At 49.3% G+C, this 18,092-nt stretch overlaps 1 protein-coding gene across 2 annotated transcripts in view; it reads right to left on the bottom strand.

Moving 5' to 3' along the window:
* Nucleotides 1-18,092, bottom strand: part of LOC119951185 (tumor necrosis factor receptor superfamily member 19-like) — a 50,954-nt gene that overhangs the window by 18,722 nt on the left and 14,140 nt on the right. For both annotated transcript variants that reach the window (XM_038774207.1, XM_038774208.1), the window contains exons 4-8: nt 11,367-11,545; nt 10,044-10,129; nt 8,322-8,486; nt 7,890-8,030; nt 5,362-5,461 (exon numbers count right to left, since the gene is read on the bottom strand). In XM_038774207.1, the coding sequence (XP_038630135.1) occupies nt 5,362-5,461; nt 7,890-8,030; nt 8,322-8,486; nt 10,044-10,129; nt 11,367-11,545 (671 nt within the window). The remainder of the gene's footprint in view (nt 1-5,361; nt 5,462-7,889; nt 8,031-8,321; nt 8,487-10,043; nt 10,130-11,366; nt 11,546-18,092) is intronic.

Below are 18,092 nucleotides of genomic sequence, written 5' to 3'. Positions count from 1 at the left end.
CACGATTAAACATTAATTGGTTTACTTCCAAAGTCCCCACAGGATTCACGCCGCAAATACATGGTTTGCCAGTTGATTCGCCCGGGACCGCCCTCGCCAGCCGCCCGCTAACACGTGACAGCAGCAGTTGAACCGCTCCTGCACAGCCAACATAACTCCACTCGCAACCATGACGCCATGGAGACCATCCCCACGTTGTGGCGACGCCGATCTGGGATGACTGCGAGACGTGGTTGAGGCCAGACGGGATACCCTGTTCCCCCCGGGGTCCAGGTCAGCCACAGGCTACCACCGCCTGGGAGGAAATGGCAGTGGCCTTCAGCTCAAGCAGCATCACGAGGATGACCGGCACCCAGTGCCGCAAGAAGGTCAACGACCTCCACAGGGCCGCTCGAAGGAGTTTGCACCGGACACCCGACCTCCCCCCATCCCATCTCCCCAAGCACCCCTCCACTTTTCCCAAACCACCCACCCCCCCCAGAATGAACAATAGCGTAGCCTTCAGTGGTCTAACATGGGCTGAGCACCAATTCCATGCTCCATCTTCCCAGTCATGGGCTCCTGCTCGACCACCTCCCAACCTCCCCCCACCTCGGCACACCACAATCAGGTGATGGTTGAGAGGGAACACTCAGCAGACAGGCAGGGGTCAAACTATGGCATTGAATGAAAATTTCCCAGCGCTCAGCTCTTTGCGGGTTATCATCATACACCCCCCCCCCCCCCCCCCCACCAACGCCCCCAACCCTCAAACATGACTCGCTGACAGTCCCTATCACCCTGCAGTGATGTAACACAGACCCTGGGATGGTAAAGGATGGTGCGTTGTTGGGGGGGGGGGGGGGGGGGGGGGGGGGTTTGCAGAGAATTGGGTGGGGTCAGGGAGAGGCAGCACGATGGACAAGGCTATATCTTCTGTGAAGTGGGCGAAGATAAGGGTCTCCCCGGCCCTCCAGGTTTGCCAGACTCCCTTGTATCGGGTCGCTGCATCGGTCACCGATCTCCGTATTGGCATCATCAGCCAGGTTCTCAGCAGGTACGCCTTATCCACCATGAGCCAACCGGTGATCTTGGGTGGTCCTCAGGGTCCTTCCTGGGCTCGTCCTCCAGCCACTCCTGGCCCTGCGCCTCCTCGTCCTCCTCGGAGGTGGCCACATGTTCCTCTCCCTCCACCTCCAGCATGTTGCCCCACTGCTGTGCCAGGTGGTGGAGGACACAGGACACAAGAGACCAGGGATGTCTGACTGCCCCAGGATGTAGCTGTTGTGCACACACCCGGGGAAGCGGGCACACACGCATGATCTTCAGGTGGTGGTCGCACACATGCTGGATGTTCAGGGAATTGGATCCCTTTCTGTTGATGTGGGGCACTCCCAGACGGACGGTGAGAGCAAGGCAACATGCGTGCCATCCACTACCCCCTGGACCTGGGGCATCCAGGCAATGACGGACAATCCTGCATCTTGTTGGGCTTGGTCCAAGTCAAAGTCGATGGAGTTATCTGCCCGGGCACCAGGGCATCTGTGACTTCACAGATGCACTTGTGGGCTGCAGTTAGTGAGATGCCCTGGAATGATCCTGCGGCTTTGAAGTTCAGAAAGAAGTCTGACAACACCCGGTTAAAGTCCAACAGGTTTGTTTGGAATCAGTAGCTTTTGGAGCGCAGCTCCTTCATCGGGTGACTCCTCACCGGACCTCGGACCCTGTACCCCAGACACCTGCACGTTACGTTAACCGAACTGGGCACGAGTCCCCTCCCCGGTGCACAACCCACCCTCTAGTTGCGGAGATGTCCCCAGTACTGGGGCCCAGCCTCTGGTTGTTCAGATGTTAATCGCTGCGTCCTAGGTGTTGCCTCTCAGTGTCCAGGCAGCATGGTTTGATTGGGATGCTGGACAATAACTGCCACATGTTACATGGCACGCCGGCCAAGGAAATCCACTTGGGGTGTGTGAAGTGCTCACTTAACTACGATGGCTAACTCCTTATTCGCAATGGCCTTCAGCCACATGGAGGCAGTGCCCACGGGCACTTTGCCGGTGGGCGACAATGGCTACTCACCTCCTCGGGTCCGGCAGCAGCCCTTCTGCCAGGTTCAGGGTTTTAAAAGGAGTACTAATCTGCATCTGCGTGACCACTTGCTGGGAGTCGGTTAGATTACGGGAGACTTTAGATAGGGGATCGCTCCCATTAATTGTGTGGAGATTGGGCTTATATGGTGATTAGTGGCTCCTCACCACGCTCGGGCGAGATCCCGATTTCGCCATTGGGAGCAAACCGATTGGCACGGTTCTTGATTCCGGCCTCTCCCACGCTTTAATGGCCTCGTCGTGCTCCTGCTTAAGCGTGCCATTAAATTGAGGCACCAAAATGTGATAGTGAGCAGAAACCGACACTGGACCCGGTGAGGCTCCCCTGCCACCCTGGAACGCGGGCACCACCCATTGCGTGCAGGATCATGATTGTGATGTCTTGCGAGGCCTTTCCTGGCATCTACCAGCCGCGCCTCGCTCCCATTCAGGCGCAACGCGGCAGGTAGATCGCACCCAGTGAATTTGAAGCTTGAGAAGATCAGGACAAATCGAGGGGACTGTCAGCAATGGTGGTGAAATAGAAAGAGGAATCATTATTTCCCCTGAGACCAACCACCATCGGCCTTCCTGCTAAACCTAAATCAGAGCAACAGATGAAACTTCGTGGCAGATATTATTTTCATGTGGACATATTGTGAGCAATAGTACTAGTAGCCAAGAGGCTGGACATCCTGGCAGCTCTATGAAAGGCTTCACATGGAATCTGTGTAGATTATCTTAAAGGTTGTGCATGAGAACAACATTCTCGTAACCACAAACTGAGACCAGTTGATCTGACTTTCAATGGAATTTAACGCAGGGCAACTGAGGCCAACAACTAAATTCATTCCATCTGACAAAGTAACTTCAATATTTATTTCCAGTTTGTTTGGTTGAAGTGATTCAAATGGTAAAAAAAACTCCCATTTATTCTTTGTGGCTTTTACGACATTCCTGAAGTCAAGTCCAAAAGGTGTGTCCCAGAGTGACCCGATTTATATTCCATGGAGACTTATTGCTGGACCTGGGTTCAATTCCAACCACGGGTGACTGTCTGCACGGAGTTTGTACATTCTCCCTGCGTCTGCATGGGTTACCTCCGGGCGCTCCGGTTTACTCCCACAGTTTAAAGGTGTGCGGGTTAGGTGGATTGGCCATGCTGAATGATGTGCCATCAATTGCACGAGAGACGAGTTGCTTTACAAAAGTTAGGCTTTAATAAACTAGAACTTAGCCCTGCGGTTGTCTACAATAAAATGGACGACCGCCGGGCGTTTGACTATTTATACCTCGGCAAGGAGGCGTGGTTAACTCAGCCTCTCGACCAATCGGTCGAGAGGCATATGACCGACCAGGGCCAATGGTAAGCCGGTGTTCTGCCCCAATGGCAGACAGGTATGCAAATCATATCACCACACTGAATTGCCCCTTAATGTCCAGGGATGTGCAGGTTAGATCATGGAGTTGCGGGGATAGGGCTGGGTGGACATGAGCAGAGTGCTCTTTCGAAGGGTAGGTGCAGGCTTGATGGGCCAAATGGCCTCCATCTTCACTTGTAGGGCTTCTATGATTCTATTCTATGATTCTGTGCTCCCTGACATTTTCCAGTTGGCCTCTAGTCCCTGGAGATATGGGGGAGCAATCCAGCTGTCTGTTGGTGGCCACCAGGGGGTAGCAGGCCAGGGAGAGGGTTAGCACTGTAGGCAAGCTTAGAGGCCCGCCCTGCCTGCCTGGTTTCAGCTGTCCAGCTGAATCCAGCAATCCAGCTGTCTGTTGGTGGCTATGTTGTAGCAGGCCAGGGAGAGGGTTAGCACTGTAGGCAAGCTTAGAGGCCCGCCCTGCCTGCCTGGTTTCAGCTGTCGCCACAGGCCACCATGCGAAGGGTTTTAAAAAAAATGTTGGTGGGATTCTCTGATTGCCGACGCCGAAATCGTGTTCGGCGATTGGCCGGAAAATCCATTTTTACAGTGAAATCGGATGCTCCGCCCCCTCAAAAACGGTATAATCGCTGATTACGATGCACGCCATTGGGACAGCGTCAGGACGTCACCCGAGGCCCTCCCCCAATGCTCCGCCCCCGATGGGTCGACTTCCTGACGGCATCTCAGTTTTTGGGGACCTCGCACGGCGTCTGCAAACTCTGTCCAGCGCCGCCACGGTCGGGGGGGGGGGGGGGGGAGCCGTACCGCTGGCAGAGGGGTCTTCAGCTGAGGCTGGCTGGGGGCACTGGTGCAGGGTGGTGAGGAGGGTGACAGTGGGGGCATTTTCTGGCAGGCCAGGACAGCGTGTGGCCTGCGCCATGTTGTACGACGCGGCCGCTGCAGCTCTCTGCCTAGTGCATGCACGGCCACGGACCCGCCCTCTCTCCGTCCGTCTCTGGAGGTAAAGCCGAGGACTTTTCATGACGCGGCTGCTAGCCCCCCACCGGGCGGAGCATCGGTGCAGAGGCGGCGCCAACAGTTTGACCACAAGACCAGACTCTTCCTCCGCTCGTAGCCGCAAAATCGGAGAATCCAGCCCATTGTATTTAAAATAGTCGGAGAGATCACCTCCATCATAGAGTGCCCTCTTTTAATGCTTCATCAGTACTTGACGGCTTCCTTTTGGTCCTCAGTTTAGAGAGCCCACCCACCATCCTTAATAGGCCAGAGTCTGCCCTCTTGCCCCTGAGTGGCCAATTAGAGAACATCACATAGGAACGAGGAGCAGAAGTAGGCAATTCAGCCCTTCAAGCCAGGTGAGTGAACGTTCCCGACACAGTGCAGGTTACTGATCCCTATTGGAGCCTAAGGACAGCGCCCTGGAAGCCGACAGGGAAACCTGTGCCCAGATCTTCGCTTTGTTTCTCCACAGATATTCTCTGATCTCGCACAAGCGTTGCGCTCGGTGGCCCAAGGAACTGAAATGCCTTTGGGGTTCCATATACTTGTCAGTTAGATTATTTGCAATGGTGCCAAAGCAATGAGATGAATTTCTAATTCAATAGGGTTATTATTAAAACAGATACACATTAATAGTATTACAGCATAACACACTGGGAGATCAGCATTTCAATAACATTAAAGGCCTGTAAGAATTTTGATGGAAAATTAATTCTGTTCATGGTGCAATTCCATGCAAATGAGCTTTTTAAAATCCCATTTGATCAATGTCTACACCCCCTCAGTGATTTCATGGTTGCGAGTAATACCTGTTACCAACTACTTTGGGTCACAAGTTTAATTTGCCTCTACCAGGCGGTGTCATCTCAATGTGCTCTCCCACTGGAAGGGAATTTTCCCAAGCTTACCTTCTGCCTTGGTCTTGAGATGCCGGCGGAGACAGATAGGCCACAAAACATGATCTTAAGGTCCCTGGTGCTTCTTCAGGTGGAACCATATCTGCTGGTCCTGAGTGTGAAAATAGGACATGAGGGCTGACTGTACTGAAGTGACATTTTGCAGTTACATTGGCTTCTGGTGGTCAGTAACTTCATTCAGTTACATTTCCACCGCATCACAAAAACAGAAAACTGCAAGCCAGATACAACGCCACCAGTAGCTTCTCCTAATATAATTTCTCCTTTGCCCTTCAGCAGATCCTAAGCCCTGTTCCGATACAATTCAAAGGGTTTCACAATACCTCCAGAACCTGGTTAAAACAGCTGGTCCTCATGTCTGTGCATGGGCAGCCAATAGAAGCTGGCTTTTGAACAGTTCATCATATATTGAGCATGATCTTCCCCTGATTAATGTCCGTACAAATGCATCTTCCAGCAGATATTACTGAATGACACTCACAACTAAATGATTTTCCCTTACATCAGCTCAAAGGCACACAGCCCAGATGTTGCGCCTACATGTAAAGCTCATTTAAGATAATTTAACTCAGCACATTTTCGTGGAGTGCTATAGAGTCCCCTACAGTGCAGAAAGAGGCCATTTGGTCCATCAAGTCTACATCAACCCTCTGAAAGAGCACCCCACCCCACTTCCCCCACCTTTTATCCCCATAACCCCATCTAACCTACACATCTTTCGACACAAAGGGGAAATTTAGTATGGCAAATCCACTTAACCCGCACATCAACGGTCTGCGGGAGGAAATCGGAGCACTCGGAGTAAACCCATGCTGACACGGGGAGAAAGTGTACAAACTCTGCACAGTCACCCAAGGCCAGAATTGAACCCGGGTCTCTGGTGCTGTGAGGCAGCAGTGCTAACCACTGTGCCCCCACCCTGAGGCTTTCTTTGGCATTTATTACACATTCCTAACAGCCCTCGAGAAGGACAGTGAGGTTGTAAGGAAGAGGAAGAGCATGCAGGGCAGAGTAACACGACCGTAACCAACCAAGCCCCAATGGGGTCGTACGTATACCCCTCAGAACAGTATGACATTTCTGTGTCTAACCATCTATATATAAATACTTTCCTTTCCACAAGATTCCAAGGGATAAAGAGCAGCATCAACCACACTTCAACTTGTGACACATGCAAATGTGTCATCTTGAGTGTCCATATTTGCACCTGTTTATTGTTAAAATATCCATGCTAATTTGCTCAAATATGGTTAGATCAGAGAAGCTATTATGAACCAGTAACTCTCACCAAAAAACAACATTAATGCGTAATAAGAGAAATTTGTAAAAGCCAAAAATGTATCCGCCAACGAGCAACACTGCCGGATACCTACTAGTCATAGAACATAGAACACTACAGCGCAGTACGGGCCCTTCGGCCCTCGATGTTGCGCCGACCTGTGAAACCATCTGTAGCCTATCTGACCTACACTATTCCATTTTCATCCATATGTCTATCCAGTGACCACTTAAATGCCCTTAAAGTTGGCGAGTCTACTACTGTTGCAGGCAGGGCGTTCCACACCCCTACTACTCTCTGAGTAAAGAAACTGCCTCTGACATCTGTCCTATATCTATCACCCCTCAATTTAAAGCTATGTCCCCTCGTGTTGGTCATCACCATCCGAGGAAAAAGACTCTCACTGTCCACCCTATCTAACCCTCTAACTATCTTATATGTCTCTATTAAGTCACCTCTCAGCCTTCTCCTCTCTAACGAAAACAACCTCAATTCCCTGAGCCTTTCCTCGCAAGACCTTCCCTCCATACCAGGCAACATCCTAGTAAATCTCCTCTGAACCCTTTCCAAAGCTTCCACATCCTTCCTATAATGTGGTGACCAGAACTGCACGCAGTACTCCAGGTGCGGCCGCACCAGAGTTATGTACAGCTGCAGCATGACCTTGTGGTTCCGAAACTCAATCCCCCTGCTGATAAAGGCTAGCACACCATATGCCTTCTTAACAGCCCTATTAACCTGGGTGGCAACTTTCAGGGATTTATGTACCTGGATGCCGAGATCTCTCTGTTCATCTACACTACCAAGAATCTTGCCATTAGCCCAGTACTCTGCATTCCTGTTACTCCTTCCAAAGTGAACCACCTCACCTCATAAATCTACCACGTGACAATAGGTTATCATTGACAGTTTGACCTTTCCGCCATCGTGAACAGAGGGGAGTGGGATTGTCCAGAACACCCTCAGGTCACATGACTCACATTGAACGTATACACTGAATATTATCAGAATCACAACTGTAAGGAAGCACCCAAGGGTGCAACTTGATCGAAGTAGACAACTTTGCACCATTTGGAATGACCATTTTGAAATGCTTGTAATGTTTCTTGGACCGTGTGGAGATTAGGGCATGAAATTGGAGCTAAAGTAGAAGATCAACCAGAATTGTGTTGAGTGGCAGAGCAGGCTAGGGGTGTGGCCAACGCCTGCTCCTGACGTTGTCGTGATTGGCTTGTCTTACCTGTGCGCTGCGCTGCATTCTTGCCAGCACTGATCTTCTGACAGTGCATAATCAAACCTTCAGTGCTCGCGTCGTCCACCTGCGCCTCAGAACACAAAGATTCCACTCTGTACCTTCCAGTCGCGTGGGGTCTCGGGTGTCCTGGAAGGTGAAGCATTTGTATGAATCAACTCATGTTCATTGGCACGACAGCTGCTGAATTTCCAGCATACTGCACCAGGAGGAAAGGTTTGTTATTTAAGTATTAGTTATTGAGACACTCAGGTGACGGAATGTGGCTCAGTGCTGGAGAAAGAGGAAATACCCGCCAACGCCTTTTACAAGCCCCGGATGTTCTAAGGTTTTACAGGCTATGAAATAGTTTTGAGAGAGTGACCAGCAAATCACAGCTGACACTAGTGTATACATAACTTGGAGTACGAGCGTGATTACCGTTGTTCTGCTTGTCTGCGATCAGTTTTCTGCAGTAGATGAAGCAGAGGAGCAGGGCAGCCAGCAGAATCGTTGTCAGTGCACTGCAGAGCACAGCTACAAGGGCAGTGTCATAGGGAGCAGCCTCCGAGTTCAGGACCCTCGCCACATTTGCTCTGGAGATACCTGTGAAACAGAGGGCAAACTGCATGAGATCCAAATGTACCAAACATGTAGCCACCGAGAGACTGCTGCCTGATCAGGATCACTCTGAGGTCAAGTTACTTTGATAATTGGTAAATTCAAAAACAAATCAGGTCCTAGCAAGGTCAGAGGGAGGACCCAACCTGTGCCTGCTCCTGCCTACCTCCAAGTGACTGGTCAGAGGTGCCTGGGCATTCAGGCAAGCTATCCATTCTGACAGCCAGGGTTAGTGTGCAGACACTTGTTGTAACCATTCTATGATTCTAACAAATGTCTGTCTTGGAGGGGGGGAAACCTATTTACAAATATCTATATTTTTAAAATGTTCTTGTTTCCTTACAGATAGGAGTTGATCGATGCTTTTGCAGACGTATAATTGATACTGCAGTCCAAGCATGGCAGACCTCTCACCTTGCAGACAATTCCACGCTGAAATAATCATGTAGACACATTAGATGTCCCGTGAAACTTACTCACTGCATTTTCAGCCACACAGCTCAAGACCCAGGTGCCACTGCAAACAGCATGATGCCCAATTAAATGATGAACTACCTTTTAGCTTCACTTGACCATTATTTATGGATTGGGATGGTGCGAAGATTAAAATCAGAGAGAGCTGTTGGTTAACTATTTAATATGCTGCACTGGGGTTTTATAACCTCACTCTTCTGCGATCGATCACTTTCTCTGTCTTTAAATGAACACTGTTCAGAAGCATTGTGATTCGAAGTTTTCATTTTGGCAAGAAAATAAAATCAATAAGGTAGCTGGGCCAAAAAATATTTACTGCTTGTATCAATATTATTAGTTGAACATATAGAATTTCACGATCTTTCTCTGCCCCGCTTACCATGCCTGGCAGGAAGAATTGATGTACAACCTGTTCCCAGGAGTCTGCCAGTATGTCTCTATTAATAGCCCTTGCAGAGCAGAAGGCAGCGTTTTTCACTTGGCCGTGCGGGGAGCTGACCTGACCTTTGTTTGACACTTGTTTACCTCATAACGGGGAGGTGAGATCAGAAGACTGCTATGTGAGGGGGGAATGTAGGCAGGGGTTTCATGTTCCAATATTCTACAGCATTCCCCAGTGTCACCACTCAACACTCGGGCTGCCATTCCTGGACTCTCCAGGCCTTGGATGATTAATATCAAGGGCAATGCCATGAGTGATCCAGAAAACTCAGAGACAGATTGAAAAGTCTTACGAGTGTTGATTACTTCCAAAATTATTGCGCAAGGGATAAAGAAAATCCTCCAGTCCCAACTGGAACAGAAAGGTAGTGCGTCACGGGAGCAGATGAGCTAATCAATCAGTTTTTCCACAGTAGATAAAACAGGAGCGGGAGAGCCAGCGGAATCGTTGTCAGTGTGCTGCAGAGCACAGCGACTAGGGCAGTGTCACCGGAGGGTGTGGAAACCTCCAGGCGCAAATCCAGCCACAGCAGGGCTGGCAAACCCTGGCGAGGTTCCCCACGACATTGGAGATTCGGAATGTTCTCAGGTCAGGGCAAAGACACGCAGACAGAAGCTACCACTTACATGGAGGTTCACCAGGAGGAGCTGGATCTGTGCAGGGAATGCACTCTGTGTCTGGTAACCCTCCAAGCCTGGTCTTCCTGTAGAATCTACAAGAAAGCAAAATAAAAAGGATTTACTGAGAAACCTCGGAAGGGGCCGAGCTTTGGAGTGACTCAACTAAGGATGAAACAGTGAGAAGAAAATATGAAATGAACCAGGGAATGGTGACTGGATAACGCTAGCCTCGACTGCCTGGAGAAGGGCAGCAAGGTAGCACAAGTGATTAGCACTGTGGCGTCACAGCGGCAGGGTCCCAGGTTCGATTCCCCGCTGGGTCACTGTCTGTACAGAGTCTGCATGTTCTCCCTGTGTCTGCGTGGGTTTCCTCCGGGTGCTCCGGTTTCCTCCCACAGTCCAAAGACGTGCAGGTTCGGTGGATTGGCCATGATAAATTTCCCTCAGTGACCAAAATGTTTAAGTGGGGTTATTGGGGTTACGTGGATAGGGTGGAAGTGAGGGCTTAAGTGGGTCGGTGCAGACTTGATGGGCCGAATGGCCTCCTTCTGCACTGGATGTTCTATGAGGTTGGGAGAGTGGGGTGTCTTTTTGAGAAAGTGCCAGAAAGTTCCAATGGGTTTCCTCTGAGTGCTCTGGGTTTTCTCCCAGAGTCCGAAATGGTGCAGAGTGAGTGGATTGGTCATGATCAACACGCGGGGTTATGGGGTTGGGGCCGGGAAGTGGACCTAGGCAGAGTGCTCTTTCAGAGGGTCGGTGCAGACATGATGGGCCGAATGGCCTCCTTCTGGATTCAATGAAAAGAAAATTGTATTTACGACTTCACCAAAGACAACGGACAGGGAATGTCTTCACGAACACATTTATGCAACAACCTTAATAACTCCTCCACTCCCTGTCTTTTAGTTGGGACAGCGAACAGGAGCATCACTCTCCAGCTGGCTATGTGAAACCTGACCTAGGGAGTCCTTGAAGCTGAGATTGCGCGCCCAAATTGGAAGGGAGCTCTGTTCCGCCGATTTGGCACCCCTCGCTTGTTTAACTACAATTTTAAAATAAATAATATGTACCCTCTTAATCCAACGAGATCCCTACCTTGTAATACATCCAACGCAAATATTGTTCTCCTTATAACATGAACGCAAATAGCGCTGTAGGATTCACAATTAGTTTACAGCCCCCTAATGCAGAGCTATCAAGAATTCATGAGATGCATTTTCCTCTGTTTGTCGCTGGCGAAAATGTTGCCAACTATAAACCGGATTACATTACTAAACAGGGAAAATAAACCTCGAAGAACAGGAGGAATGTTTCTGTCCTGACACTTACCCTGGCAAGCATTTCCCACACACAGCATTGCTGGACACTGTGCAATTCTTTTCTTGAATCCGATTCACAAGCACGCAAGAGAGACACAGTTTGCATTTCTGCTGGCCCCACCTGTCCTTGTACCACTTGGGTCTGCAGATGACACACTGCGCACCTGCCCCGGCTCCAAAACCACAGTCCTGCAAGAGTAATATTAACAATCAGCCACTTTGTAAGCTTCTAAATAAGGAGCTCCGCAATGCAACGGACAATTCCGCACCCCCAGGACAAACCCATTCGAAGGTAGTGTGGGACCCCCTGTTCTCTGCCCCATCCCCCAAATTTGTTACAGGGACCCGATGGGAACTCAGAACTATCCTTTTGAGTTGAACTCGAGTCTCAACCCCTTCCACAGAAAGTGCAGCAGATAGTAAGAGAATGTACACAGACAAAATGTTGTCAGCAATTAAAAAACAAACTGGTCTCCTCCCCTTTCTTATGAAGATGATTGATCATTGTAGAAGGTGTATTCACGAGTGCAGGCAGCCATTTAGTATCTTGCTGAAAAAGCCATTGTGTGCAAGGCTGGGTAACAAAATCAGGAAGACAAATGCACTCTTCTTGGGTGAAGTCATTGAAACACCTAGCCTGATTCTGTTCTTCTTTGAAATCCCAAAATACCAGCAGGTACCTATGTTACAACACCCTGGGCGAGTGCGCGGTCGATTCCAACCCCACAGACACCCCCCCCCCCCCCACACCACCAAATCCCAACACAAGTGAATTAACCAATACTTTGCATACAATTTGCAGAATCTTTGGCCCCTTTGTTCAATAAGTTATAGCCACCCGGCTTGTAAGTTGAACACAATAACTGTTTACTTATAACAGGAACAAAGATGAAATATGCAATAATTATTACGGATCAACAGCCAGCTAATCTACTCCTCCCCCTTTACTGTCCCACCTTCCACCCAAACACACACAAGACATGCTTACACAGAGGAAGGGGAAGAGGAAAATAATAGGAATTAAAATGAAATGAAAGATGAGTGCCCTTGCTTCCGATGCCGAGGTTGTTGCCGTAGGCTGTCCACCCAGGATGCTTGGGAGCTGCCAGTATATCGTTAGAGAAGGTCCTCTGGCAGCAGCATTCAGCCAGTACTCCGAGACAATAGGTTTTCCTCTGGAGAGGCACTTGAACTTTTACCAGCCTGGGCCTTCACTCAGAGGAACAGACTCAGGCCTGTTTAATTCATACTTGTTTCCAACTCCACCAAAATGACCAATAGCCTTCCTGAGGTAAGAGTTCTCCCACACGAGATTTTAAAAAGGTCTTAACAACTGTCCCTGCCTTCAGCTGGTGGCTGGATTAAATTTCCTTACAGTTCAATCTGGCTGTGGAGAGAAAAAGGTCTTTACTTTGGATCAACAGAAAGAATCCATTAGATGAAAGAAAGATCAGAGCTGTGACACTCCAGCTTCTGACTTCAAAACAAAAATAAAAGAGAAAACATAGTCACACAGAGGAAGGAACATTCCATAGAATTGCCAGCAGCCATTGATAAGGCCTGGCAATTTGAAATGGTACATTGGCCAACAGCCAAGTCCATCAAGGTGGGTCAGTGCAGATCTTCCTGGAATCTGCTCATCTGAAACATAAATAGCTCCTTGCAACCGCTCATAGGTCAATCCTCAGTTTACCAGCCACTTGAAATAAAGGTGCAGTCCATCTTAAAGGCATAGGCACATTATTGTCCATGTACAAAAATTTAAATAATAAAATAGCAGGGGCTGGTTTAGCTCACTCACTCGGCTAAATCGCTGGCTTTTAAAGCAGACCAAGCAGGCCAGCAGCACGGTTCAATTCCCGTACAGTCTCCCCGGACAGGCGCCGGAATGTGGCGACTAGGGACTTTTCACAGTAACTTCATTGAAGCCTACTCGTGACAATAAGCGATTTTCATTTCATTTCATTTCATAACAGAAATACCAAGGAGGATAAGGGAACAGACAGGGATTAAACAGGAGGATCCTTACAACTCAAAGACAACGGGAGGAATACAGTAAAAGAGAGCGGGACGGGTGTGTTCTGTGGTGAGATTGGAAAATATTGTGAGAAAGTCCTAGCCGTTTTTTTCTGACATCAATTCGGGAAGTGATTATCCCCTCCCCCCCCAATGGCTGGTCATATTCCGACTTTAAACAACGGAAGCTTAATTTTAATGCATTTAAATCTCATTTTTGCAGCCCCAGGCCAGAATCACCTTCCCTGTGCAGGTGTTACTTTAGAACAATGTGATTTACGTCTGGTTTTAAAAGGTATGCGTCTGGCAACCTGGTTAACCACCATGCATACTAAACACTGGACATCAAAGATCCAAGCGGTGGCACATTTCTGCAGTATGGATAAAGGGGTATTAAGAGGCAGCTGCAGGTGCTGACTTAAAAAAAGAGCGATTGTTAAAAAGACAAATGTTAACCATCCTTCTCTATCTTTGACACTGCAGTGAGGAGACCATCAGGACATTGGAGCCCAGCGATACCGCTGTCTGCCTCATTGCTTATAGGCAGGAGAGAAGGCAAAGAAGAATGTGACAGAGGCGCCTGGCTCAGCTCACCAAAGGCAGGAGCAGAACCTCAGAGCAAAGGGTGGCTGGGCCTCCTCCGCGCAGAGAATGAACCCCAGAGAGTCATCGTTCACAGGTACATCAATAGGCCCAGAGTCTACAGATGGCGCTGGCCATTCCTGCAGATGATAAGAGAACTAGTATCACTGGAGACTGCGCAGGAAAGCGTTTGGTTGCATCTGCCACCTGCCACAGGATTTCATGCCACGGGGACCTGGAGAGCATCAACTGTCACGTCTACGTGAAAGTGAATGCGGCACTCAATCTTTACCCCAATGGCTCCTTCCAGGGCTCCACAGGTGACCGCTGTGGGATTTTGCAGGCTTCTATCCACAAGTGCATCCGGAAGTCACAATCTTCGTGAGGCACACAACTTTGTCCATTTTGACTAGGGCCAGGAAGCAAGAGCACTGGGATTTGCACAGATCTCTGTATTCCACAGGTGCATCAACGTGCACTTAGATCTCTGTAGAAACTCCGTCAACCACAAAGGCTCGGACTCTCTGAATGTTTACCTGGTCCCAGATCCCCGATATCCTCCAGGGTCCAGATGTTATAGTGTTGGCTACTCGAGGTCAAGAGCTACTCACACAGCACATGGCTGATGATGCCCTTGTGGAGGCCTCAGTGCAGTAGAAAGCAAGTACAATGAGGCTCATGCTGTAACCTGCACTTTGGCGGGGCAAACCATTGGGATGCTGAATGTGAGGTTCCAGTGTCTGGTGTAGCCCTGCAATACAAACCAGAGGGTGGTCAGGCATCATTGGCGCCTGCTGTGCCCGCAAAGTCTGGCACTGCAATGGTGGGAGCAGCTGCCGAGGAGATGGAATATGTCTCCTCCAATGAGGCTGGGGAGGTCCTCAAAGGTGTAGATGACAGTCATGACGCCATCGCAAGGTCCAGATAAGACAGGCATGCTTGGGATGCCCTCATAGCAGTTAGATTGGCGGAGGACGATGACGACATGCAGTGAGGACATGCCATAGACACACGTAGGTTCAGGTCTGACTGGTGGTAGTGTACATACCCTCTGCAATAAGGCTCATGTCATGGAGGCGTAGCAGCTGCCCATAGTCCTGTATTCCAGGAGCATAATGACAACATACAGGTAAGACAGTGCACAGAACCTCACAGAGCTTCGATGAACTTCAGACTCCTGTCTGGCCGATGCCAGCTCACTCACTTTCAATGAACAGGGTCATATCATGGTGATGCAGCGGGCAAAATGTTACTTCTCCTGATCCCACGGCATCCTTCGTAACATCAGGACCACACTTGTCACCGGAGACAGAAGATGATGTGATTGGGGTGGGGGGAGCCAGCCGCACCCCAAAATGTGCCGAGAGTACACAGGGAGAGATGGAAGTCTGTGACACCAGCCCAGGACATTCTGGCAGCAATAATAAGCCCCATTGAAATGCAGGCATCACAGTAACAGTGAAATCACAGCAGCAGTGGGCCGGGAAGATTGTGCAGAGAGGCGGCCCTGGACTGAGATATCTGCCTTTGTCTAGTGCAGGTTTACACTTCAGACTGCCAGGAACACTGCTCATCATAACAAGGAGACATAGACAGAGTTTACTTACACAAATTGAAATTATGTAGGAGTCATTAACACTCATATCCATGCTGTCCAACTACACCCTGTTGACATTTCTAACCCCACCAATACATTTTGGTGCATCCCCACTTTCACAGTGGAGGGGAGGCAACTTGCTGACTCCTGTAGCCTATTATCTGTGATGACCTTTGCGGGCATCCTCTGGAGCGTCAAGACCTGGAGGGACCTGACCTGTTTTCGAGGACTTGCTGTGAGGCAGTGCTTCCTTCCTCAGCCTGTGGAGCTAAAGAGAGTCACTGGAAGGGGGGATTCAGAAGGGCGGGACACACCCAAGGCACCTGGATTGAAGGCCCCAGGATGTGCATCTGCTAATACTGGCTGCCTTGTTGAGAGAGAGGGGCAATGGAGCAGGTTTGAGATGACCCAGCCCCTCTGGAATTGACGTTGATGGATGCCAGCAACTGCCTCTGCCCTGGAATGCAGTTTGTGCAGCAACGCAGGACTAATATCCTGGACAAGGTCTCCATGGCAGCGGTCACCATGCCAGTGTTGACCACAGTGCATTAGCATGTCAGCACCATCGCCTCCGTCTGAAGGTGGACGGCCTCCTCCATCACGGGCAACATGGTAGCACAATGGCTAGCATTGTCGATTCACAGTGCCAGGGTCCCAAGTTTGATTCCCGGCTGCGTCACTGTCTCTGTGGAGTCCGCATGTTCTCCCTGTGTCTGCGTGGGTTTCCTCCGGGTGCTCCGGTTTTCTCCCACAAGTCCCGAAAGACGTGCTGTTAGGTGATTTGGACATTCTGAATTCTCCCTCTGTGTACCCGAACAGGCGCCGGAGTGTGGCGACTAGGGGATTTTCACAGCAACTTCATTGCAGTGTTAATGTAAGCCTACTTGTGACGCTAATAAGGATTTTAGATTATTATATGTCTTTGCAAAGAACATTTAGTGTGGGGCATGTTGAAATCCCAAATAATCAACGGGTGTCGGCAAAGAAATAGCACCCACACTGCAGTTACACCAGGCGGTCTAACCTTTGTGAGACTCAACAAGCTATTCATGTATCATATTCATGCCAACTGGAATGGCTGTATGGTTAATAGAGAAAAAGTCTTCACAAGCATGCCGGTTTCCTCCGTGTACTTCGGTTTCCTCCCACAGTCCAAACATGTGCAGGTTAGGTCTGATTGGCCATGCTAAGTTGCCTTTAGTGTCCAAAAAGTTTAGATGGGGTTACAGGGATAGGGTGGAAGTGAGGGCTTAAGTGTGTCGGTGCAGACTCGATGGGTCGAATGGCCTCCTTCTGCACTGTATGTTCTATAACCTGAAATCTGAGGAGTGCAGAAAACTAATATGGCAGGGAATGGAGACCTATGCAAGGAATCAGAGGAGGAAATAAGGACAAAAACAAAAGAAAGAAAGGGGAATAAGAAAAGTGATAGACAGCTAAACTAAGAGCCGGATTCAAACAGGGCTACAGTGAAAAATATTGGGAGCGGAACTAGTAATGTTAAAAAGACAAGCTTAAAGGCTTGTGCCATAATGCGTGGATGAACTAATCGCACAAATAGACGTGAATGAGTATGCTGTAGTCAGGATTATGGAGACATGGGGCTGGTTTAGCATACTTGGCTAAATAGCTGGCTTTGAAAGCAGACCAAGGCAGGCCAGCAGCACGGTTCAATTCCCGTACCAGCCTCCCCGAACAGGTGCCGGAATGTGGCGACTAGGGGCTTTTCACAGTAACTTCATTGAAGCCTACCCGTGACAATAAGCGATTTTCATTTTTATTTTCACATGGCTGCAGGGTGAGCAGTGATAGGAACTGAATATCCAGGGGTATTCAGTATTTAGGAAAGACAGACCAAAAGGAAAAGGCGGTGGGGTGCATTACTGATCAAGGAAGAAATTAACATAATAGTGAGGGAGGATATTAACTCTGACAATGCAGTCCCCAGGGCCTGATAATCTACATCCGAGAATACTGAAGGCGTTGGCTCTAGAAATAGTAGATGCATAGGTGGTCATCTTCCAGGATTCTATAGATTACGGAACTGTTCCTGAAGATTAGAGGGGGGTTAATGTAACTCCCACTATTTAAAAAGGGAGGTGGAGAGAAAGTAGGTAATTTCATAGATTATCATAGAATTTACAGTGCAGAAGGAGGCCATTCGGCCCATCGACTCTGCACCGGCTGTTGGAAAGAGTACCCTACCCAAGGTCAACACCTCCACCCTGTCCCCATAACTCAGTAACCCAATCCAACACTAAGGGCAATTTTGGACACTAAGGGCAATTTATCATGGCCAATCGACCTAACCTGCACATCTTTGGACTGTGGGAGGAAACCGGAGCACCCGGAGGAAGCCCACGCACACACGGGGAGGATGTGCAGACTCCGCACAGACAGTGACCCAAGCCGGAATCGAACCTGGACCCTGGAGCTGTGAAGCAATTGTGCTATCCACAATGCTACCGTGCTGCCCCGTGCTGGTAATTATAGACCAGTAAGCCAGACGTCAGTATGGGGAAACATTATCAAAGATTTTAT

The sequence above is a fragment of the Scyliorhinus canicula genome, chromosome 17 (assembly GCF_902713615.1).
Source record: "Scyliorhinus canicula chromosome 17, sScyCan1.1, whole genome shotgun sequence".
In the NCBI taxonomy this organism is placed as follows: Eukaryota; Metazoa; Chordata; class Chondrichthyes; order Carcharhiniformes; family Scyliorhinidae; genus Scyliorhinus; species Scyliorhinus canicula.
This window is presented reverse-complemented; position numbering and strand designations above follow the sequence as displayed.